The sequence below is a fragment of the Sminthopsis crassicaudata genome, chromosome X (genome assembly GCF_048593235.1).
Source record: "Sminthopsis crassicaudata isolate SCR6 chromosome X, ASM4859323v1, whole genome shotgun sequence".
NCBI classification, from domain to species: domain Eukaryota; kingdom Metazoa; phylum Chordata; class Mammalia; order Dasyuromorphia; family Dasyuridae; genus Sminthopsis; species Sminthopsis crassicaudata.
The window spans coordinates 22,104,134-22,129,897 of record NC_133623.1 but is presented as its reverse complement, the minus strand read 5'-3'; the positions used below and the strand labels follow the sequence as shown (position 1 = coordinate 22,129,897).

The 25,764-nt window shown below is 35.4% G+C and overlaps 1 protein-coding gene across 2 annotated transcripts in view; it reads left to right on the top strand.

Annotated features, from left to right (window-relative positions):
- Positions 1 to 25,764, top strand: part of LOC141548478 (connector enhancer of kinase suppressor of ras 2-like) — a 555,144-nt gene that overhangs the window by 335,229 nt on the left and 194,151 nt on the right. For both annotated transcript variants that reach the window (XM_074277397.1, XM_074277398.1), the window contains exon 9: positions 10,926 to 11,072. In XM_074277397.1, the coding sequence (XP_074133498.1) occupies positions 10,926 to 11,072 (147 nt within the window). The remainder of the gene's footprint in view (positions 1 to 10,925; positions 11,073 to 25,764) is intronic.

Genomic DNA, 25,764 nt, shown 5'->3' with positions numbered 1-25,764 from the left:
CTGAACTTGCCTATAGCGTGGTTGATCCTTGCAGCTTCTGGGAATCTGTCAAATTAATTCATTTCTAGCCTGAGGTATTGCTTTGTATTTTTCTCTTTTGATCCTAGTAATTGTATTACAGCAAATTCCCCGGTCACATCAGATCACTAGGACGCTAGAGTTTTTCCTTTTCTCAGTATTTAAGTTACATAAGGGGGAGTGGGGGGAGGGAACATAGGTCATAGAAATAATAGTTTAAAATAATGTTTGATTTTCTCTGGAAGCTATTATTATGACTACTCTACTTTTCTTTTTAAAGCCAAAGGCTGAGAGTAATTTTTCCTTTATTTTTTTTCCCAAGAAGAACCATAATAGTGATGACATATGATCTGGCTGTCTTTATTCTCCTTTGTTTCTCTAATGCTCTGTTACAGCTTAGATGGTTTTCAGTTGACAAGTCTCCACAAAGGTCACAATCTAGTCCTCTGCAGTTCCCCGTCAGAGACTAGCACTGAAGTTGGAGCGTAATGTGTGTTTGTTTATGGACGGTTATGTTGTTTTTGCAGGTCTGACCCTTATGGGTAGACAGAGTAAGTGGTTATCTGGTGTGGTTCTGACACTTAGAAATTCATTCCTTTGAGTTACTCATTGCTCTCCTGTTAGGATCCTTTGAAGAAGTATAACTGTGCCCAAATATGCAGCACTTGAAGTCCCTTAGATCTTTGTGTGAATGAATTGCTCAGAAACTCCTTCCTGCACAGAAGCCATTGGGCCACATGAAGGGAGTGTGAAGGGAAGTGAATCAAAAGGATAGAGTAAGGGAAAATTTCCGACATGTCAAAGATTATAAGAGTTTTATAGTTTTCCTCCAGGTCAGTAATTAGTATGATAGATTACCATTATTTTTATTGACTCTCTCCTTTCCTTAATACTTCTCCCTCCTCCAAGCAAAATACAGGAGGACAGGATGAATGCTGTTGACAAAATCTCAGAGGCACAGCTGTGTCCACTCACTGTGCCCAGCCCGAAAGCTCCCTGACAGGGCTAAGGAGCCAAGGAGAGTTTGGGGTTCGGACAGATTATTCCATTACCAAAGATACTAATCCCCTAGATGTTTAAAAGGCTTCAGCCGTTATTAGCTTCACACATGGTATTATCAGGTTGCCCAGATGCAAGAGTTCACTTAGAATTCACTGCTAAAATCATTGACCCCCCCCCCCCACACAAAATACTGGATATCTGTAATGTTTTAACCATTTGGACAGAAATACATGGCATGGTGCTGCCCTCCAAAGAACTTTTATTCAAAAGTGGCAGAGAAATTATGTTATATAAAAAGGTATCTAACTTGACATCAAGAGTTTTCAATTCCACTTTTGACTCTTAGTACCCCTGAGCATGAGTTTTCTGGGCAACTGTTGCTCTCCCCCCTTTAAGTTGCCTTTTAATCACTTGATGAAAATCTTTCTTAAATAGCTGCTTTGTTTCCCTTGTTGAATAATACACTGAATATAGTCTCACTTTTTTATTGATGGTAGGTTGTTGTGATGAACATAAGTAATATTCTATTTTGAACAGTGACACCTTCAGAGGCTCTTGAAATGTATGTGCTGGCTGGCCTGGCTGTCACTTCTGTCCCCTGGATCCCTGGCTGTGCTTTTTAGAGATCTTGTCTTTTCTCCCCAGGATTGATGTGTTTGCTTCTATTGCTGGCCTCCAGGAAGTCTGGCCCCCACGTCTTTGAAATCACTGCTCTATTTTCTATATTAATAAATGTAATATAAATCAATACAAACTGCAGGAGAAATAATCTATGTTCAGTCGAATTCAGTTTATCCTAATATATATTGGTTGACCTTCAGGGAATTGGAGGAAACTTGGCATGTCCCCTAAGGAGTGCCCTGTGCCGGCTTTCAGAATGGCCCTTTCTCTCCTCCCACATCATTTCCCTTTCTTAGAATGAGAGAGCATTTTAGACATGGAGGGAAGTCTATGAATCATCAAGTCTAACCCCCTTCATTTTGTAGATGAAGAAATTTGGTAGAAGTCACAAAGTAGAACTCACACAAAATGTCCACATACCAGGCTGTCTGGTGAGGGCACAGCTGTACTCCACCTTTGGCTAATTGGGGCTTAAAGAGGCTTTTCCCAGAGCCTCTGCAGTATTTAGCGTGCTGCTGAGGAAAGACTGTCCATAAATAATTGCTCATCGCTTTAGGTTCACTTTTGTTTTTCATAATGCAGTAGACAATAGTTGTCTGTAGGCTAATAAAGCTTTTAGGAAATAAAAATATTGTGAAATGGGAAATAAAGTAAAATTCAAAACCATTCTGTCTAAATGAATCTGTACTGTTAACATATTTCTACTCACACCTCTATTAGATGTGTAATGATTTCTCTGCCTTTGTTTAATGATTGCATAATTCTCTATAATACTACTTTGCTTCTTATCAACAGAAATGTAGCTCCTTTGGTATTAGCTCTCAGAAATCACACTGGTACTTCTTTCTGATTATCTAAAAGGAAATGAAAAGCTAGTCCTTGTTCAGCTAGCATGCTTTATATGTTAGAAATCACTAGACTTTCTCCCATACTCTGTCTAGTCTTTCTTTAATTTATTGAATCTTTGAGGATAAAATATATTACCATTTTACAAGTTTCTCTTGATTTCTTTTCCACAGCTCTGTCTAAAATGGAAACCATTTCTCTTTTCTTATTCAACCATAGAGGAGACTTCTCTTCAGTTTGCTGAGGGTTCTCTTTTATCCTTCACTCTTTAATCTGAAATATTGGAGCTGCTTCAGTGATTGCTGATTGTGAATCAGTAATGACTAGTATTCCTGACATTTATCAAATTATAGCAAGGCTAATTAGTTCATTGTTTTTCAGTCTCTCCAAGTCCATATAACTAATGTGAGGCTGATTACATTCTTGAATGCACACGAAAATAAGTTTATATCTCCTTCCTTGTACAATTCTCCAATTTTGAATTCAAATGCTTTTTTGAGTGGATCAAAATGAATTTGCACCTTCTACTGAGAATAAGTCCAACAAGAGGGGAAAATTTCTTTTCTTTTCTTTTTTTTTTCAGTGACTATAGTCCAAGTTAACCTGTTTGCAATGAGTTTCCTTTGACAACGTTTCTCTCTAAAATACTCCAGTTCCCCCAAGCAAGCCTTTAATTCTTGGGGCAGATGTGCACTTACTTCTGGACCTAGGAGTCACTTATTTAAGCCTGTTGCCAAGACAGCCAAAGTGAGTGCTTAATTGGAAAGCATAAATAATACCCAAGGAACACTATGGGAGTGCATTCATAGAATTTAGACTTGAGGGAAGGGAGAAAAGAGAAAGAGAGAGTTGTTTTCATTTACTTCATATATAGCTGACAGTGTAATTGTTAGCATCACCCAGAGACTAACTTAGAAGTCTGGGGAGGGGGAACTAAGACTCCTGGAGAGTTCTGAGGCTCCTCCATGTGGGCTTCAGTTGAACAACCTGTTGGGAGGTGCATGAGACTGAGTGCCTGAAGAGTCAAAGCAAAAAGCTAGAGGAGGAGAGGGAGGGCCCTTTAAGAGTTAAGCAACTTCCCATTTTAGGTCCCATAATATGGGTGAGTTTCTTTTTATAAATTTAATTATTTGAAGAGGGGAAAGGTTATTGTGCTCGACAAGCATTAAATGTGTGAATTCCCCTAAAAACATACAAAAGAAAAGAGAATTATGTGTGAGACATTTTCCTGTTTACATTCTTAAATGCATACTAAAAGAAGTTTATATCCCCTTCCTTGTACAATTCTCCAAGTTTGTTTAGAAGTAAAGGCAGTAAAGTTTTTATATTTTCTAAGAATAGCTAATTGACCCTGTCCACACCAAGAAAGACCTATTCAATGGGAGGAGAGACATGTTCAGAAAATACTTTATTAACACTTAAAGTATTTCAGCTCAATTGTGCGATGGGCCTGAGAAATATTAAAGATCATCATCAGTTAACTCTTTTGCTTAAAGCGTATTGTTAGTGAGATCGAGACGATAGGTTTGGCTTCTGCATTGGACAGTTAGTTTCAATATATTCTACGCTAGTGGATTGCATGGTTAATGCGGATCCTTGAAAATGTATGCCAGGGGACTAAAAGAACAGCCAGGAAGAAGAGAGTAGGGATGACTCAGTGCAAATCAGAGCAGTGGCTTTATCTTCAAATATAAAGGATATGCTTTGCTCCCCGCCCCCTGCCGTGACATGAATGCTGTGGAAGTTCTAATTTGCTCCAGGCTCATTTCTGTAGACAGACATTATTGAAATTAGCCATGCTGATCTTCTCTGCTCCATTAGGGTCATTTTACTGTTAGCTCCCATTACAGGAAAAGTACCTTAGTCTATATTATGAAACCTAATTACTGAATGTACACCTTGGAAAATTCAGAGAAACAGATTCCTCTCAGTGGGATAGAAATCTTGAAAGAGATAATACTATACAGTAGCTAGAAATTGTTTAGAATTACTAAGACTGGTGGTTTAACATGACCAGCTCTGGGTCATGGACCACTTCATTCTCAGCTTAGATTTACAGATTGCTGTAATGACTTCCATATTCCCAAAGATATTTTTAGTGCCATAATTGATGAGCCCCCAGATTTTTCAAATTTTTTTGCCTATGCTCCCAAGTATTCGGCTTTTCAGCCTGTTCTGAATAACATATAATCTTCATGTTTAATAGGTTTTCATTACCATTTCTACTTGAGAATAATTTATTATGAAATGGTTAATTATTTATCATTTCCTGTTAATGGGAGGTAAAATTACAGGAGTGCTTGAATTCTAAAATTGTATATATAAAATCAAAAGCAATCTCCTAGCCCTTTTTGACATGATTAAATTAAATTATAAGCAACTTTTGATGATGGATTGTATGCAAACAAAATGTAGAATTGTAAAGTCTGGTTGATTTTAATTTGCTGTTCTGATCCTATAGCATCCAGACAACTAACTGGTTTTTTTTTAAATGTCTCTGACAGCTTGAATACCATACCTTTTTTTTTTAATTCTAATGGGGCAACTAAATAATTCTTTTCTTTCACTGTTCTTTTCCACATTGAATCTTTCACTGACTGGTCTGGATATCATTGAATTTGAGCAGCAAAACTGGCTTGATCACAATTTCCTTGTGTTCTCTGTTTTCCTTTCTGCTTTTCAGTTAGATATAGATAGCTGTGAGAGGAGATGGGAGCAGAACACTTAACATTCCCAGTACTTTCTCTTGCTCATTCACTGAATCTTTCAAATCGTTAGGGTTCCCTATGGAGAAAATGAAGGCTAAAGCATATTCAATTCAGTTCAACACCGTTTATTAAATACATGCTACATGTGGGATATCTTTAGCCTGGAGAAGAAATGATTTAGAGGGACTTCAAAGTTGACTTCAAGTACAGTTAGTTCTTGCTTTAAGTAAGTGGACCATCCTGCAGACCTCTACCTAAAATGATTTTTATGTAATGCAAATTTGCCCACAGTTGGGGAAGGGAAGGTTACGGAGGGAGACCACTGTCCTAGAGGGAGGGAGCCAGAACAGGGTTCAAGTGATTTTCCTTAAGCACAAATGACATAGTATTTACCTTCCCCCCTCAATAAACTCCAACGGCTCCTTATTACCTCCAGGATCAGAAATAAAGTCATTTGTTTGGTATTTTAAAACCTTTCATAACCTGGTATCTAGATATCTTTCAAGTCTTCTTCCACTTTATTCTTTTCCATGGGCTCTATCATTCAGGTATACCAGCCCACTTGTTCCCTGAACACAACACTTCATCCCTCAGCCCTGGGTCACTTCCTCAGCTAGCCCTCTCGCCTGGTTGCTCTCCTTGCTCACCCCTACCTCTCTGTTTCCCTGGCTCCCTTCAAGTCTTCTCTCCTTCCCTGGGCTTCCTCTCTCCACTACTACAACCTTTCTTCCTCCATTCTATTCCATCTACATAAAGATATCTTGGATGTATGTAATTGTTATCTCCTATGAATTCTTTGAGGGTAAGGATAGTATTTTTAATTTTTGTTTGTACCCTTAGAAGTTAGCATAGTGACTGGCATATAATAAGCACTTACTTGTGGCCGACTAAATCAGTATGAAATCCTTATATTTCCATTTCTACCTTGATTAAAAAAAAGTTATAATTAACAGATTATTTTTTACAGAAATAAAAGATACTAAAGCACTACAATTATAATTTATGCAACAACAGTGCTTGCACATGGTGCAGCTGGAGTGCTTGGCATTCCCTTCTCAAGTTCATTTTAAACACGAGGAAACTGAGGCAAACAAGGTTAAGTAACTTGCCCAAGATCACACAGCTAGGAAGTGTCTGAGGCCACATTTGAACATTAATATTTCTTTGGGCATCATGCTAACTCTGAAATGAAGTTGCAACTAACAGAATCACAATGGCCCTTTAGTTCAACCCGAGTCATAAAGGAATTTCTGCTGTAGCGAACTTGAAAAGTGGTCTTTGGCCCTCCCTTTGAAGATTTCCAATCAGGAAGAACACCTGACTTCTCTACATTTTCATTTTGGGAGAGTTCTAAGTGTTAGGAAAGTTTTCCCAACATGAACCCTAAACTTACTCCCTTTATAACTTTCATCCATTGCACTTAGCATAAAGTGAGTATCATAGAAATGTTACTTTCTTGTTGCTATTCTTCTTGTTGTTAGTGAGACAGAATGATTACATATATGAATCCTGAAGTGCTCTGGGAGCTGAACCTGAATAGCAGATAAATTGGTAGAGAGACCTGTTTTTTCTTCCCTGTCACCTCTCCTAAATAACCTGATGTGATGAGCCAAGTTTTCTAATGTGAAAATATGTTTTCTAATTAAAAAATTATTTATTGAACAACTGCTGTACACTCAATACCACTTAAATATTGTAAGGGACACAAAAGAAGAAAAGAAAAGTTCTTGACCTTTATTTTAGGATTATTAAAATGTAATTAGTTATGAATTTGGAGAGTATGTATCCTGGAGGTTCCATTTTTATTTCTGAAAATTTTTCATAGTACCTGATCAGTTTGGGGGGTTGGGGACAAACTCTTCTAAGTAACTTCAGTTAAAAATTCTTATGGAGAACACACATATAACTGTTTGTCAAGATTTAAATAATATGGCTAAAAAATAAATTGAGAAACTGATTTTTTTTCCTAACTGACTTTCTCACAACCTCATTAATGGAAATAAGGATGGGATGTGAGAGGGTGGAGAAGCATGAGGTCAAAGTCCATCTGTCACTATTGATCTTTCCAGCTGAACATTAATGCATCACCTACCAAAAAAGGCTGTTATTTTACTCTGTATAATAAGATTTCTTAACTTTTATGAAACAGATCTTTGGTTGGTAGTTGATTTAACCTGCTAGTACTCTTCCAAAATGGTTGAATGGGCAAAGCCAAAATCATAAGCAAGTTAAATCATCCATAATTTTTAAATCCATGTTGTGTTCATGATAACCTAGGAGTTCTTTAAAGTCTTGTGATTACTTAAATTCATGTACTAAGCCACCACCCTTGGGTGATTTAAATCTCAGTGGCAACTCTAATCAGAACAAATTCCTATTTCCTACACCAGTAGATGAGCTAAAAGGTGAAATATTCCCACTAGTAACTAGAGCTTTGGAAAATGTCTCAATGCCCCTTTCCAGATGCTGTCAACTCCAAAGTCTCCTAATTCTTAAGGAATTTTAATGTTGAAATTTGAGCCAGATATCAACTGGTTTCAGCAATTCACCGGCTCATTGAAATTTTTAATTATCTTGTGGAAATGGATTGGGTTTGTTATTGTTTTTACTGTAAAACTTAATTTTTATAAGGATAGTGGTTGAATTTTCACACAAAAAATAAATAAATAGATAAATGGATGAATGAATAAACAAACAAACAAACAAATAAATAAATGTAAAAGAATTTTCACACTCAAAGTTCTGAAATCAGTTGATAAGTTTTGTTTATAAGTCGAGTAGCAGATGTTGATACCATAAAAGCTTTCTGTATGTATGTTTATTTGTATGGCATAAAAAAAAGAGGGAAAGAAACAAAGATGCTACCATATATGCCCCAAAATATTAAGAGGTTAACCTTAGAACTAAAAGAAACCATGTTTTCCTTCTAACTATAAAAGTTTGTATTGTGCTTGAATGACACACCAACCCGCTTCAAATATCCTGGGGAGGACAAAGGTATATTAACTCCCGTATGACTGTCATGTACCCTTTATTGAGCTATTGGCCAAATAATATATTTTGTACATAGAGATAGCTACAAGAGGAAATAACATCTAGACTTTCAGGAAATAAAATCTAGACAGTCAATACCTGCTAGACTAAAGTTATTGTAAGGAATGTCTTGCATACCAAGCAGGAAAGAGAAAATACTAACTATAAATATATGGGTATAACATTTCCCTGGATGGAGCAAAGAAATATCTTGGCTAGACTTTGTATGTAAAGCCTAACTTATAGCTGAAAATTGAAAAAGTCATTTGAATTGTCTGTGAAAACTCGGTGATGCCCCCCAATTAAATAGTGAAATTTATCACTGACTAAATCAAAGTGAATTATTTCAGGCTTTTAATACCTCTGATTCCACTTGGGCAAGTTTTCTTCTCCTTCACGCTCTGATCTTGCTCAGCAAAGGACCATAACAGTTCCATCCAGGGATATGCCTGCCATAGTCAAGAACCAGTCAGAAACTCCCCCAAAACTGTTATTTTAAGCCTGTTCTCATAGAACCAGTGGGGAAAGTCCAGCCTGAGAACAACTTTGAGCCACCCCATCCATTTTGATTCAGGCTGACCAGTACTTGCCTAAGAATAGGCTGAAATGTCAAATCTATCCCTGTTCTCTCCTTGGATGACTTGGGGATTTACTTTTATCTGCAAAAGCATAGTGAAGTAGAGAATCAGAGCAAAACATTTTCCTGTTGTCTATGTTTTATGACTGAAGTTGTTTAGGTCCTAAATTAGCCAGATGGTTGCTCTTTAATTTTTCTACCTTTACAGTCTATATGAGAGCTTTACAAGACAATATTTAAATTGAGTCCATGTGACTTGAATTTTCTTCACTTGTTAATTTCCGTTTAGAAGCAATTCATGTCTATCATACATATAGTATTCTAAGCATCAAGATGCTTTTTCGCCCTTGAAACTCCCTTTATCCTATTTGTTTCCACTATGTTCATACATTTTTCATTGATATTCTTATTCTCTTTCTTTCACCCAGTGATCTGAGATGAAGGAAAGAATGAATACCTTCTACTTTTAGGATTTTACAAAATAGATTGTTAGGTATTTTACAAAATCCATTATTAGTGCATAATGATCAACATATAATGTGAATATGACATCAATGTCCTTTCCCGCCTCAATGGTAATAGATGATTACATTGATGATGTGTATATGCTAATTACTTTCTAATTATCTAATAGAAATCTTGAGCTGTCATCATATGGGTTTCTCTTCCTTATAGTTAACAATACGCTTTCCTTATTCACAGGCGCCTGGAATCTCAATATGTTAATGGGCCTCAAAGTTTATCTATTTGCCCCATATCTGAGAATGAATCCCCTTTATAAGATCTGTGATAAAGACCTCCATTGTTCACAACTCACTACCTCCCAAAGCAGCTCATTCCCCTTTGGGACAGCTCTCCTAAGAAGTTGTTGCTTATAGACAAGGAGATGAATGAGATGACCCCAAGAGCACCCCTTGCTGTGATGTCACTTTTCTCTTCCATTAACTCATGAAAATCTCACAACACCATCTGAGAACTAGACTATTCTCCCCTATTTTAAAGATGGGGATACTAAAGACAACTCAAGGGCTACATTCACACAATGCTGAATTGAGAACAAGTTAATTAAAATCGTTGGCACAAATGGGCTTTTCCTGTTTTTAACATCTGCATTTTCAGAATCTATTGATGTCACCTTTCAGCCATGGGTCAATCTCATAACATTTATCAAACATCTACACTGTGTACATAGACACATTCTGACTTTGTGATATCATTTTTCGTTTAATTCTGAAAACAAAGAACCAAGAATTGCTTGTGCAGAATGGGAATTTCTTGGAATGTTTCATGGAATTGTCATGGTAATACTCCTTGGTGCAGTATATACCAAAGAGATCTTTGTTCCCAAGCAATTTCTGATTTTTTTCTACCCATGTGATAAAATCTAGGAAACTACAAAGTATTTTACAACATTTTGCATAATTTTTGAGCTTTAATACATTGCTCAATTGATTATTATGATAGAAAAAGAAAATTAGATATTTTCAAATTCCCATTCACCTAGGGAAATACGGTTATTTTACCATCAACAAGACAAATTCTTCTAAGACATGCTGTTTTTCATAACTGTATATGTGGTTCATAATGATTCCTAAAATTCCATTGCTCTCAATGGCCTGATTGGTAATTCAAATAAATGATTGTTATCCTTAATTAAGACCTTGAAGATGTTGTATTAGTGTCACCCTATGATTACCTGAAAAAAAATTAACAACTTCCATTTCAATATTGATAATCCATTTCATAATTATTTTCTTATATTATTCCTAATTGTTTAGTCAAATGCTGTGATAATTCAGAAGCAAGGAATATTAAAATTGATAATTCAGTGTACATGGAGAACAAGAGATATTATGCCATGATTTTTTGCCAAACTCTTTGGGTTTTTAGTTGCTACAACAGCCCATCCATCTCCATTACCAAAGATCGGCATTGAGGTCATATCTCTCACAGAAGAAAAGTTGAAATTTAATAAACAATCTTCCCATTGATGCCAAACAAACTAAAAGGCAATTCTTCTTTAATATACCCCTTTCAATTAGTAAAAGACTTCACTGTAGCTTCAATAAATTAAACCCAAAGTGTCTTTTAAAAAATTACTCTTTGGACTCTTTCCTCAGGTTGGGTGGCAGTTAAAGAACCTAGTGAGCATCATGAAAGAAGATCCACGTGGGGCCCGTGTGACCCTGAAGAAGCATCCTCAAAATATTACTGGCAATTCTTCTTCAATTGTGAAGAATGTGAGGTGGGAGCCTCATCCACTTGAGGTAAGGACTTTAATAAGTTCTCCACTGCTGGATAAGCATGAAGACATGCTTGTTTTCATTCAGCTTGAGGTCAAGGCAGCATACTGGTAATATTAGAAATAAGAATGATCAGGGCAGTTAGATAGTGCAATGGATACAGAGTCAGGAGGACCTGAGTTCAAATGTACCTCCAGATACTTAATACTTACTGGCTGTGTGATCTTGGACAAGTCACTTAACCCAATTGCCTCAACCCTCTCCCCCCCAAAAAGGCACATAGAAATAAGAATAATCATTGATATTTACATAGCTCTTTAAGATTTACAAAACTTTTGATATACTTTCTCTCATTGGTCTTCATCACTACCTTGTGTGGTAGGTACTATTAATACACCTAGAGAAGATCTGAAGTGGTATTTGAATGCAAGTAATTGGAAGGCAATGGCTGCTAGGGAGCGCCACCTGGCACAGAGTGCTGGGCCTAGGATCAGGAAGAGGAGTTTTCCTGAGTTCAAGTGCATCTTCAGACCTTTCCTCACTATGTGACTCTGGACAAGTCACTTCATCTTGTTTGCTTCAGTTTCCTTATCTGTAAAATGAGCTGGAGAAGGAAACAGCAAGCTAGTCCATGAATCTCTGCCCAAAAGTGGTCAGGAAGAGAAAGACATGACTGAAACAACTAAACAAAAACAACACTGACAAAGCTTTAATAACAATAAGAATAATTGTTGCTATTGTTTTAGTATTATAGAAGGCCACATACAGTCCAGTGGATCAAGAAGCAATTACAACATCAGAATAACTTGGTTTTTCTTTCTGGTTTCTGACACATCCTGGTTGTGACCGTGAACAAGTTGTTTGTGATTAGGCCCTAAGATTGGAAGTTACAGAATACTTGCTCATCTCCATTGGTAAAATGAATTTCCTCACTGCAGAGCTCCCTGTACTGATCCAATCACAGCTTCAAATGAATAATAATGATATTAAAAATGAAGAATTAAGGACTATGTTTTAGTTACCTTTTAAGAAAGGCAGCATGGGGCAATAGAGAGGAAAATGGTTTTAAGATTAAGGGTCTGAAGATGCACGGATTTAACTTTGGCTGGCAAAACTTAACTAGCTGTGAGCTTTTGGGTATGGCTTGGAGCCTCCATTTTCTTACCTCTAAATGATCCCTTTGGTACCACACTCGCCTCAGGAGGATATTGTGATGAAACCAATGAAATAATGTCACAGAGGACTTTGTTTTCCTTTCTTGTGTTCCAGGGCTTCATGCACAAGGTAGGTATCTACGAAATGTTGAATTCCCGTGCTTTTTTTTTAGGTGAGGGTGGAGATACTAAAAAGGTATGAGCTGTGAAAGAGTTGTAGCAAGTCTAAAAAATGGCCATCAGAGCCTCTGGTTTCCTGCTTTTCCATAGTGTATATTGAGTGGCAAGAATACATATGTACAGGAATGATGGTGGTCTTGCAGAGTGATTGTATCAGTGGTCTACTGTCATGATACCTCTAATTCTTGATTCTCTGAAAGTAGAAGAGATCATTTTACCCCAATAATACTAACAAAGACTTTTGGCAATAAGTAAAGTTAGATTTAGCTTATTTTCTTCTGGCTGATTTTGCAAGAGCCCTGTTCTTGATTTGCACTCTCTTTCATTGCAATGGAGGAAAAAGTAGGCATGACTAACTCATGAGATCTTGAGTTGAAGGGCATATCCATGAATCAAAGACATTTAAACCTTGTCCTGATTTTTTTTAACGAAAGAAACTATTCTTGAAAGGAAACATAATTCTCCTAAGCATGAGCAGACTTTAAATAATTCTCAGTGGGGCTCTGGTATAGGGATTATGTGTTTGTGACAGAATCATTTAATTGTATTTCTTGTAGTCCTTAGTTCATATAAACTGACATTGGAGTCATGTGTCCTTAGTAATAAGTTTAATAAGCAAAGCAAACTTATCTGCAGGAGCTGTTGAGCTGAAAAATAGTAGTAAAACTAAGGATTTAGAAAAAGTAAAAGGCCAATCAGAAAGTCAATCAGAGTACTGATTTTGCATGGACTCCAAGCAGATCAGATCCCTAATTGAAATATTTTCTGGGTGCAAGGGCATTTTTAAACAAAAATGCAAAATACTGCAAGTAGATTTCCCCTCATAAAAGTTAATGAGATGCATAATCCTCTATCACAAATGAACAAAGTTCTGTCACAGCATGTATATAAAAGAAGGAACCAATAAATTTGCATATTTAGCCACATTAATCTTAATGGTTGTATGTTATTTAAAGCTGAAATACACTGAGAGATACCAAGCACTATTTTGTCTGATATTCTGCATAGATGTCATAGTCATTTCATTACTAACACAAGAAGCCTATTTTCATGTAGTTGTTATTGGGGTTGAATTGACCATTACTCACATTTTTTTTCACATTCAGCAATCTGTCAGAACTGCATGACCCCTACCTAGGTAATTGAACTGAAAACTAGATAGTTTCATGTGATTACTCACATGAATAAGATTGTTCCTTCCATTTCTAGGGCAAAGTAACCCTTCAGAGCCCTATCTTGATGTCATAAAAAAGATGTTTTTAAACATTAAGCATCTTGACTCTTTGTTTCTTTTGGCAGCTCTCCATAATGCCCTAATTCTTTGGTTTGCTATTCTTCTGAAAAAAGCCTTACTTTTTTTTGTTTTTCTTCTTTTCTTATAACTGATTTTTCACTTCTTCGTGAAATGACAGATTAGTATAGCAGATAAAAACATTGGATTTGGAGTCAAGAAATCTTAGGTTCAAACTTCTCAGATACTTACTAGTTAAGTATGTAACCTTGAGCAGTTTCCTCATCTATAAAAATGAGTACAATAATGGCATCTACCTCATAAATAAGAATAAAACAATATAACATATATAAAATTATTTTCAAAACTTAAAGCACTATGTAATGTTAGTTATTATATATACATACATATATATGTATGTTTATATATATATGTGTGTGTGTGTGTGTGTGTGTGTCTGTGTGTGTGTGTATATATATATATATATATATATATATATATATAAAGTATTCCTTGATGGGCTTGGAAGAAACAAAGGAGCATCATAAAATCCCAGAGCAGACTAGGATCTAGGGGCTAAACTTATTCATTACCTTGCCAGTCTCACGAATCACCTTTACAGCATCTTTGACAATAGCCAACCAGGATGTGCTAGAAAATCACCAGCATCTGTTAAATGATGGTTACTGGCCATAGCCTATTTAACTTTTGGACATTCTCATTATTGGAAATTTCTTTATAATATTGAGCCCAAATCTATCTCCTTATAATTTTCATTCATTGATTCTCATTCTTCTCTTTGGGACAAAGTCGAATAATTTTAATCCCTCCTATACATAGCAACCTCAGAAACATATAGGGTACATAGAACATGGACTGTGTTCAGGCATAATCCAGTAGAGTTCTCCCCCAATGATCCCTGAAGAAAAAGGGAAGATCCAATGGAAATGTCCCACTGGCATTCCCAGCCCACACAGCATGCATGCATACCTTTGCTTTGAAGTACCTATATACAGTTCATGTGTTCCCTGAATCTTTTTTAATAGGATAAGCACATAAGTAACCCCATTTGTCTCAAATGACCCCCATACTTCAGGGTTTCAAGTTTCTGTACTAGCTTTGGATATACTATATATTGTCAAGTGTCTTCCCTAAAATGTGGAGCTGAAAACAAAATTCCAGATGTCACAGGACATAAAATACAGTTGTTCATGTTGCCACCTTCTTCTAGAAATTATGCTTTCTTCTATTCAGGATATTCTATTCAGGATAATATCATAGTTTCTACCATAATTTCTACATTTTTGTCACCTAGATTGTTACCTAGTTGTGTGTCTCTTTCTCATCTTGTACAATTGGTTCCTTGTTGACTGAAAAACAGACTTTCCTTACATCCCCATTAAATTTCACCCAGTTGAATTTGGACCATTATTCAAGATCAACAATGTCAGGAGGTATACTTTATTCCAGGTCACCCACAAATACAATGTTCTTTTTGCCATACCAAACTGTGACCACCACTTTCCCAAACACAAATAATTCCCTTATCCATTTTATAATTTCTTAGACTAGTGATCAACTAATTTTTCTTGTACAGCAAGATAATTGTATAAATCTGTATGCCTATATTGGATTTACATATATTTTACCATGTTTAACATATGGGGAAGGGGTGGGAGGGAAGGGGAGAAATTAGAGCACAAGGTTTTGCAAGGGTCAGTGATGAAAAATTATCCTTGCTGGAAGTGGAAATCTTCAACATAAAGAAGATCCAACTCACTTCCAGTGGATCAATGATGGACAGAAATAACTACACCCAGAGAAGGAACACTGGGAAGCGAATGTAAATTGTTAGCACTACTGTCTATCTACCCAGGTTACTTATACCTTCAGAATCCAATAATTAATGTGCAACAAGAAAATGGTATTTACACACATATATTGTATCTAGGTTATATTGTAACACATGTAAAATGTATGGGATTGCCTGTCATCGGGGGGAGGGAGTGGAGGGAGGGAGGGGATAATTTGGAAAAATGAATAAAAAAAAATAAAATAAAATATAAAAACAAAACAAAACAAAAACAAAAACAAAAAAAAAAGAAAAGAAAAATTATCCTTGCATATGTTTTGAAAATGAAAAGCTTCAATAAATTTTTTAAAAATAGTGATAAAGTTCACAGGCTTATCACCTTCTTATTTACCTTGATTTTAAAATCATTCAAATATTTTCCATATTTTCTAGTATGTGTATAATCTAAATAGAAAAGATGAAACTAAAACAGGAATTGAATATTGCCCCTTTTACCCCAGAGTACAGTGCATCTCCTTCTTATTGTTGTTCCCAACATGCATTTTAAGCCCTGTTTGGTGTCCCTCAGTACTTTTATAAGCAAGCCCATGCAAGAATTTAAATTTTCTGTATTAATAATTCATTAAACTCATTGGAATAGCAAATAAGATCTCTAATATCTATTTTGAATTTGGGCCTCCTACCTGATAAGACAGTGCATGTGTGCTAAGATATTCAAACAGTTCTTTCTTTTGAGTATGCCATCTTTACTTTTTCAAAAAACAAGAACAATTCACTGACTACAGAGCCTTCAATTCCCCTGCCTTAGGAACACCACCATTTCATTTACCAGTGGCATACGAAGGTCTTACTTAATTTCAATATAGTTGCAAGCTTCTTGATAGAGTTTGTATTTGTTGTTCTTGGCAAAGATGCTGGAGTGGTTTGCCATTTCCTTCTCCAGCTCATTTTTTCCTGAAGAGGAAACTGAGGGAAACAGTGTTATGTGAGTTGCCCAAGGTCACACAGTAAGTGTCTGAGGGCAGGTTGGAGCTCAAATATTTCTGATCCAGGCCTAGCACTCTATCCACTGCACCACCTAATTGACCTCCTAGTTCATGTAGTAGTAGCCAAACAGTGAATTTTTACTTCAACATCTCATTGGTATAGCACTAAATAAATAGATTAGTTTAGGAAGTATAGTCATCTTTATTATATTTTTTCGCCCTATCCAAGAGCACTTAATAGTTTTCCAATTGGTTCGATCTGACTTTATTGGCTTGCCAATAATTTTTAAATATCAACCCTTGCAAAACCTTGTGTTCCAATCCCCTCCTTCCCTCTACTTCCTCCCGTAGATGGCAAGTAATTCAATATATGCTAAACATGGTAAAATACATATTAAATTAAATATAGGCATACATATTTATGCAATTATCTTGCTGCATAAGAAAAATCAAATTAAAAAGGAAAACAAATGAGAAAGGAAATAAAATGCAAATAAACAATAAAAAGAGTGAAAACACTATATTGTGAACCACATTGTTCCCACAGTTCTCTCTTTGGGTGAAGATGGCTCTCTTCATCACTGAACAATTGGAATTGGTTCGAATCCTCTCATTGTTGAAGAGAGCCACATGCATCAGAATTGATCATCGTTTAGTCTTGTTGCCATGTATAATGATCTGCTGGTTCTGCTCATTTCACTTAGCATCAGTTCATGTAAGTCTCTCCAGGCCTCAGAGAGGTTAGTTTTTAGCTGGCTTGTGAGTAAGGTTGTAATTTAAAGAGTTCATGAGGATTCTTTGAAGTTACAGCTGCATCTCCTACCCTAGGAGTCTGTTGTCATCTGTCAGGCTACTGCTGGCCCATATTTTCCATGGAGAACATGCCTACTATTCTCCTCCATTTATATCTTGGTACAAATAATTCTGTGTAGTGATAATACTTGGACATGTTGCTGATCCTTTTGAAAGGAAAACTATGGCAATAAGAGTGAATCTAGCCAAAGGAATTGATGTCTTCCATTTTTATTTCTCCTATCCTTAATTGAAGCATAGACAGATTAAATAGTTAATCTTACCTTAAAAATGTTAATTTAAGGTCAGTGAATAACAAGAGGATATTTGTTGACATTTGCTAAATGTTTATTAATTTTGAAAAGGAACTTTTTTGTGTGACTCCATGTTTTTTAAGGAACATCATGAACCTGGTTCAATATTTTTATTCAGCACTGAATGAGAGTGATGTACATTACTAATGTTAATTAGATGTTAATCAAAACATGTATTTAAATTCTTCTGTATTTCCAAATGTGACTGTAGGTCATTATGAATAGGATTACTTATTTATTTGCTAGTTGTGACTTCCATATTTAAATGTTTCCCACTAATAATTTTGAGAGAAATTATTGTAAAAACAAAAGTTTGTGAACAGATTATTTTTCCCACAGCTACATTATTATTATGTTCTTATCTAAAAATGCTTTGTAAGTTATATCATTAGATTTTTCAAATGTTTGTTTGTGCTCTTGAATAATGACTACTTACATGTACTGGTTTTCAGAGAAGCCATTCTTTGAAAACTAGAACATAGCTTCTGATGCTAGAATTAGCCAAATATTTGTTTGACTTCACTAATCCTGTAAAACTGAGGTTGTGCTATGAAGCTGTCATGCTTCAAAGGCCAGGTTTTGGCCCACGGTAGACATGTATTCAGAGACTATCAGGTATAACACAACTCAGTGGTAATCTGTTTGATTGGTGGTAGTAATCATTAATGAGGAAGTTAACTCTTAGAAACTGAAGTAAAAAAAAAAACTCATTTAAATTTAGATGATGCTTGTTATCGGGCAAGATGAATGAGTACTTCTTCATTCATTTTTTAATCAATCCTTCAAGAAGAAATAGACTAGACATTGAAGTATTTTATTTATATAGCATAAAATTATACCTTTCTGTTTATATTAATGGAGGTAAGTTTGGGGAAATCCTTCATGAATTTTGGGATCCCACTGAAAGAAATCAAGTCTTGAGAAGTACTGTCCATTCTTCACACCTTTTTCTTTATGCTATGTTTAATAATGTTGACATTCTCATATCAACATATATATATATGTATATATATACACATACATATATATGTATGTATGTGTGTATATGCATTCATATATATATGTGTATGTGTATATATATATATATATATATATATATATATATATATATATATATATATGAATCCTCTGAAGCATCTTCTTTCACAATATCCCACATTTAATGGTTTCATGCTATGATCTCCTCTTACTACCCAAGCTAATCAAGCTAAGTACTAGAAAAATAGTAATTGTGTTTGTTAAAACAACAGGTAGTTTTCACATTATTTCAAACTTAAATACTTTAAATTTGTAGCTTATTATTATTAGACTTGGAAAGTAATTGTGCTTATTTCAAACATTAATCCAGTAATAAAAATGCTCCTTGCGACATGGCCTCAAATAAAATGCTGTTTGTAATAATAAATATCTTAGGGTATGGATGGAATAGATGATCAAGTGGATACTAAATTGTCATAAAAACTATGCATAAAAGGTATTTCTACTAGGGGCCTGGGTCTGGAACTTAATTTTATTGCAATGTCCTGATTAAATTTTAAATATTGATATCAGATTTGCATTTTTCCAGTCATTTGAAATCTCACCAGTCCATGAATCTTAAATATCATGAGGCGCTGTGAGATTTTTTCAAGTACTTCCTTGAGCACTTTGAAGGTAGATTTCTTCAAGTCTACTTTATTTAAAGCCATCAAGCTCAAAGAAGTAACTAGTAACTTATTAAGACCTTGTGTGAGCTTGAATCTCTCTGCTGTGTTTGAGTCTAAAGTTGAATTGAGGCAGTGGACAGCCATTTTAGGGAGGCTGTTTCAGGTCTGCTAGAACTGACCTCAAAGCTAAATTTTAGAGCTTTAAGGGACCTTAGGAGATTAAAACTATTGGGTTTTTTCCTATACTTAAATTATATTAGTGAACTTCTCTTTCTAAAGTTCCCTTTTATTTCTCTTGCTTTAATTTTTAGGTCTTTTAAAAAAAATCCTTCTTAGTTGCAACTCATTTTATACTTTTCAAACCTATTTCATTTCTTTATACTTCTTTTTCAATTTCCCTAGAAGGCTTTGTTTTAATCAGATAGCCAAATTGAATGAAATTCAAATGATATTTTGAATCTTTCCTTGTCATTAGTGTATCATACTCTTTTGCCCTTAAACAGGACATTTTTAGTTAGCCATGCTCTGTCCCTGTTCTCCTTACCCATGCATCTATAGGCCCTTTGTTCTCAGGGTTTTACTTTTTAAAATCCTTTTAATGTTCTTGAAATTTATTTTAGACATTTATTGTGTAAAGGTATATATGAATAATTTTTCATAGAGAACTAGAACAGGTAAACTTCACAATTATTGGCTAGAAAGACAATTATATACTGAATGAAGGAATAGAGGTGATCAACAAAGATAATTTCAATTATATAAATTGAAAAGAGTTTGTTTCATGAACAAAACCAAGGCAGAGAGGATAAGAAGGGAAGCTGTTGGTTGGGGTGGGGGTGGGGAAATCTTTGTGTCAGATATCTCTGATAAGGGTCTAATATTCAAGGTATATAAAGAATGGACGTAAATATATGACTAAGAGCCATTCCCCAATGGATAAATGATCAAAAGATTTGAAAAAAAATAGTTGTCAAAAGAATTGCAAACTCCTAACAACCATATAAAAGATTGCTGACCTACTTTTTTACACTTTTTTTATTCTTTTTAATGGAAATGGCTCACTGGGTAGGACATGAGGGATATCTCCATTTGGAAATGAAGGTAATGATCTAAGAGAAAGATATATGAATATTTTAAGAAACAGGTTTGTGAGGGTACATTGAGAAGTACAGTGGCAGAGAGAAAATGACAAAAATAAATTACAACAGTTGGTATACATGCTTTAAAAACCAAGGGAATATATTAAAGTTTAAAATACATTATGTTATATTTCAAGTCAATCTTATCAGAAATATCACTTGAAGTATGTAATGAAGAAGATCCTAACACAGGTGGGAAAGAACAGTTTGAAAATTCATGAATTGATATTGTTTTCACTTTTATTATCAAACTGAATTATTTATTTGATTTAAATGAGTGGTTCTGCTTTAACGGTTAGGGGCCACATGTAAATGAAAATTATTTTAATTTAGTCAAATCTTATATTTTATTACAGTGAACCAAGCTCAGTCAACTTTTTCAGGTGATAATACCTCTAAATATTTTATAAGGAATTAATGATAGTAACAAATGAATAGTCTTGATAAGAGATGTATAAAAACCTTTAATTATTAAATTTTTAAATTGTTCTTTATTATAGAAATTGGTGGTGTTGTCTTTAGCAAGTAATGTACTGACATTGTACTATATTTCCACTTACAAGCATAATTCTCTTCACATAGTAAGCTATGAATAAATGTTTGTTGTTCACTGAAAAAGAAATAGATGAGAGAATAATTTGAGGCATTCCCTATATAGAAAAAAAAAAAAGCCCATATTAAGAGAGGAGTAAAAAAGAGAGATGAACCCTTCTAAACACATCGAGTTAAATACATTCATTTGTGGTAGAGACAAAGTTTGCCCATCACCACCAAAGGCGGGGGTGGGGGGAAGGGTGGGAAACTCTATTGGTTGCTTATTAGCTCCCTCCAAACATTTTCTCCTCCCCCATCAAAATGTCAGCTTGTCTATACACCACCACTGGATAGATGTGGAGAGAATGTCTGTTGTGAAAGGAAATAATTGGTTTGTCCCTTAACTTCAAACAATAGTGTGATGTTTTTCATTAAGTACCTCATTATCAAAAAAGAAGGAGAAGGAGGAGGAGAAGGAGAAAAGAGACTAGGAAAGGTTATATCTCTGGTGTTAACAGGGAAAATAATTATTAAATCCATTCAAAAACAACATATTAAAAGTTACCTGCAGTATTACAATGAGAGTCATTATGAGCAAAACCAATGGGATCATGGGCCATGCTTGAAAAGCCAGTGTTTTGCCTTAGCTTAACATCCTTTTTCCATAAATCCCTCAGCTTTGCTTCACTTTTTACGTTAACAGCAGGAGACCATTATCCTGTAACCATGTTCTAGTCTGTTGTCATTATCTCTTAATTAGAAAGCTTGTCAATCATGTCAGTCTATTTACTTTTATGTGCAGTGGACATTATATAGTAGAAGAGGAGGAATTTAATTTTCTAACCACATAATCCTTTCTGCAGAAAATAGAGCATCCAAATATACAGCCAGCACCTCCCTATTCTGGGTCATGACTGGTTCCCTTTTCCAAATTGGCATCCTCTTTTCAAGTAAAACCTTTTCCTATGAACTTAAAACATTTTTTTTCTTTTTTGTTTCAAATTCCATGGTCCTTCTAACCACGTCAGTCTGAATTTTGCTACTGGTGCTTGAGCCAGATAAATGATCATAGCCTCATTTATCTCCTTTTGCGTTGACATGGACAGTATAACTCATAACAGAGTCCATTATCTGCCTGGCCAGGCATGCAGCAACAGGGACTGTTCCATAATGAATGTTTCCTTTTACCAGACAAATCCTTTTCTAAAGCATTGGAGGATATTCAGCCAATGCAATTGCCCAATTAGTAGCATTTTCTTATCCGCATCAACCTTCAGAGAGATTTCTTTTATTAAATGGTTGATACCTGTAACATTGTAATTGTCCTGGACTGGGTAATATTCCCCAGCTAAAATGTAATACTGACATTTTAACAAAATTGATTGTCTCATATTAATAGGTTTATAGATGTCTCATGGGTTTTCTGCCTTTATATTATGATTTTATTTTATTTAGTTGTTATGTATTCATACAAATTTGCTTAATTTCATCTTACATATTATAGATAATATAGATATATAGATAATAAACATTCTTGAATGTTTATTAGCAAAATGAGATATTTAGAGAAATCTCAAATTTACTTTGATACTTGGTTGTATTTGTGATCCCACCCATAATGTATATTTCAATTGTTCCATGCCTCCTCATCCTGGAAATTCTCCTGACAGGGCCCATTCAGTCTGTTGGCAACCTTTCTTTAAATCACTTGACATTTCAGGAAGAGTGGCAGAACACCACGGGCTGTCTATGTTATCCTTTAATCTAACTACATAAATTTCTCACCTTGGTATAATGTATTAGAGTGCTAGACTTGGAACCTTGAAATCCTGAGTTCAAATTCTGCCTCATATGCTTATTTGATGTGTTTCTGGGCAATTCTTTTCATTTCTATAACCCTATGTAACACAACTGTGAAATCCTGGGAAATTCACTGAGCCCAGCTTGCCTCAGTTTCTTCATTTATAAAATGAACTAGAGAAGAAATTGGCAAACCACTCCAGTATTTTTTCCAAGAAAGTCCCAAATGGGTTCACGAAGAGTCAGACCCCACAGAAAAATGATATATAAACATACCCCCCCACACAAACCCTTATATTATCCCTTGCCCCCACTCACTTACTGCCATTATTGAATCTCCAGCCAAGTGTACACCACAGTCTAGACTGTTGGTATCTTTCCTAATTTCATTGAGCCTTGTCTCAGATGAACCTCAGTACTGCATTTTTGACCTCATAGCTGTCTTTCCTCATTCCAATGGCTCCCTGTCATGTCCAGGATCAAAAACTCAGTGCTCTATTTGGTATTTAAAATCCTTCATGATATGAGCCCTTCTTAATCTTTCCAAGATTATACTTACTGTACTAACAGTATAAATACAAAAGTTCTTTGACAAAAAGCCCTCAAACTCCTGTTATTAAATTAGAGTAGCTTGGTAGCATAGGCAACTAGGTGACATCATGCAGAGTGCTAGCCTTAGAATTATGGAGATCTGAGTTCAGCTACTTGATCTTTCTTAACTTCAGCTTCCTCTTCTGTAAAATGGGAATAGTAATAACTTCTAAATTTGTGTTATAAGACTCATATGAGCTAATGTATGTGAAATGATTGACAAACCTTAGAGCTCTAAAGAAATACTAGTTATCATTACAGTAGTGCTCTAGCAATTGTATCACAAGTATTCCAAGATAACCAACAGTAGGAAATTCTTGGTATTTGAAAAAATAAAATAAAAAATTAAATGAAAAAATGTCAGTGAAAGAAATGAACATCTATGCAAAGAATAAAAGTAATAACATTTAAGCAAACGTATATCCTTTTGAACATTTGTCAAACAATATGTTGTCAGGTCTTTGAATTATCAAAACATCTCACTTTTCCAGGCATTACCCAGATAATGGTTATGCTGTTTCCAAGAAATACACTAAGCATCTAGCATAACCTGCCACATCCACAAAAGCCTGACTGGAAAGGAAAGCAGATGTGAGCTCACAGATCAGGCAGGTATTTCGAAAACTCAGACAATCCAGGGATTTATTTGTGTGCTGTCTGCTAGTAGATGAGGGGACCTTGCAATGCCTCAAACATTTGAAGGTACAAAAGATGTATGGATTCAGCAACAGCTTTTCAGAGGTGAAGTTGCATCTTGACTAAAGAGAGACCTTGAGGCTGATATCTAACCAGAGAAGAAGTACTTTCAAATCATTTTTTAGACTTTCATAATCATTTATTAGCTGTAAGACCAGTGACTTTCTGAGAATAAATTTCTAGAGAGCTTGTCAGTCTATGAAAGTCTCACTCATGGGGGGAGAGGGGGCACCGCTTAGTTAGAAAAATCGCACAAACTTGTGAAAGACAACCACATTTACCTTCCTGAAAAAGAAAGTCATGAAATAAGCTGAGGTACATTCAGTAGCACAAACAAGTATTTTTGCAAACGTGACCCTAATAGTTGTTCCCTATTTCTAGAAATTAGCCTAATTTCTAGCTACAGCCTAAATAGATCTGATTTCTAGTCTAACCTTACTATTGCTTAAAATTCCATAGTTCATTTCAGGAAGTTATTTTCTGATTGATTGATTTTGCTCCTCTATCTTAAATATGGGCATTGAATCAATCCTTTATTTCAGTGGCTGTTTTGAACATTTTACTTTCATGATCTTGAAGAATCATCCCACTTGTTACATAGTCCTTAAGATAGGCAAAGGCATCAGAAACATTTTGGGAGTCTGGCAACAGAATCTCAGAACTAAAAATGATCTTGGAAGTATCCTGTGTCTTTCCATATCCCACCTACACACATAGCTTACAGCTGTGAGAGGTGAGGGTTCTAACAGGAGAGTACCTTGTCCAGGGCCACATGATTGAGGGATGAGCAGAAGAAGGACTCAAATCCAGGGCTCCAGACTCCATCTTCTATATCTGTTCTCTTCTACCATGTGGCCTCTTTATTTCATGGTAGCTGCAGCAGTTATACTCTTTAACACTTGGGTTATGTTGCAAAGCCTTAGCTCTGAAACAAAAGGATCGTCAGATTTGTGACACAGGTGGAGACTTCAGTGCATTCAAATCTTCCACCATATTAACGTTCTACCTGCTTTCAACTTAGGTTTAAGTCAACTAATTTCTTGGCAGGAATGCTACCAGAATTTGCATTGAGTAGCTACAGTGATTGTGGAGATCAATGGTTTGTTTTCGTTCTTCTTTCTTAATATCACCTTAGAGAATATGTTTCTTTTTCTATGTCCCTAGCCAGAAAGGTGTTATAATATAACTAATATTAGTCTTATATAAAGTATAAGGATGATCAAATTAAGGCATGGGACATCATTACATCGGTGCCTTTTTTACTGTTAATAACTTTAAGATGAAAATCCAAGTTATGATTATAACCAACAACTTCAGTGGTTTTGAACTCGACCCAAACAATACTTCTGACAATTCAGTAATTCGGCAAATATCAGACACATGCTTCCTTTGTGTAAAATGAGTAAAGATTCCATCCCTGCCCTCATGGGATAATAAGCAAAAGCAATCAAAACTACTAAACTACTAAAGCAATCAAAGTACTGAAATAACTACCATGCAAAATAACTGAAATGAAAGTGCAAAAGTAGATAGTTCAGAGAGAGAGCTTATCCCCTTTCCCGGACCCAGAAAAAGATTCACAGAGGAGCTAGTAGTTCATCTAGATTTTAAAAGAAGAAGATGGGCGGCTGGGAAGATGCTTACAGTAGAGAAAAGAGCTTTGAACAAAGGTATCGAGATAATAAATATTCCAGCACATTCCAGGCAAAGAGGATGATCCAAGTCGGATGGGCGTTTGTGGAGGGAGCTATAAAGAGAAAAGGTTGATTGGGCCAGAACACAAAGGGAATTCAGTGCCAGGGAAAAGATTTAGACTTAATTCAATAGACAAATGTAAACT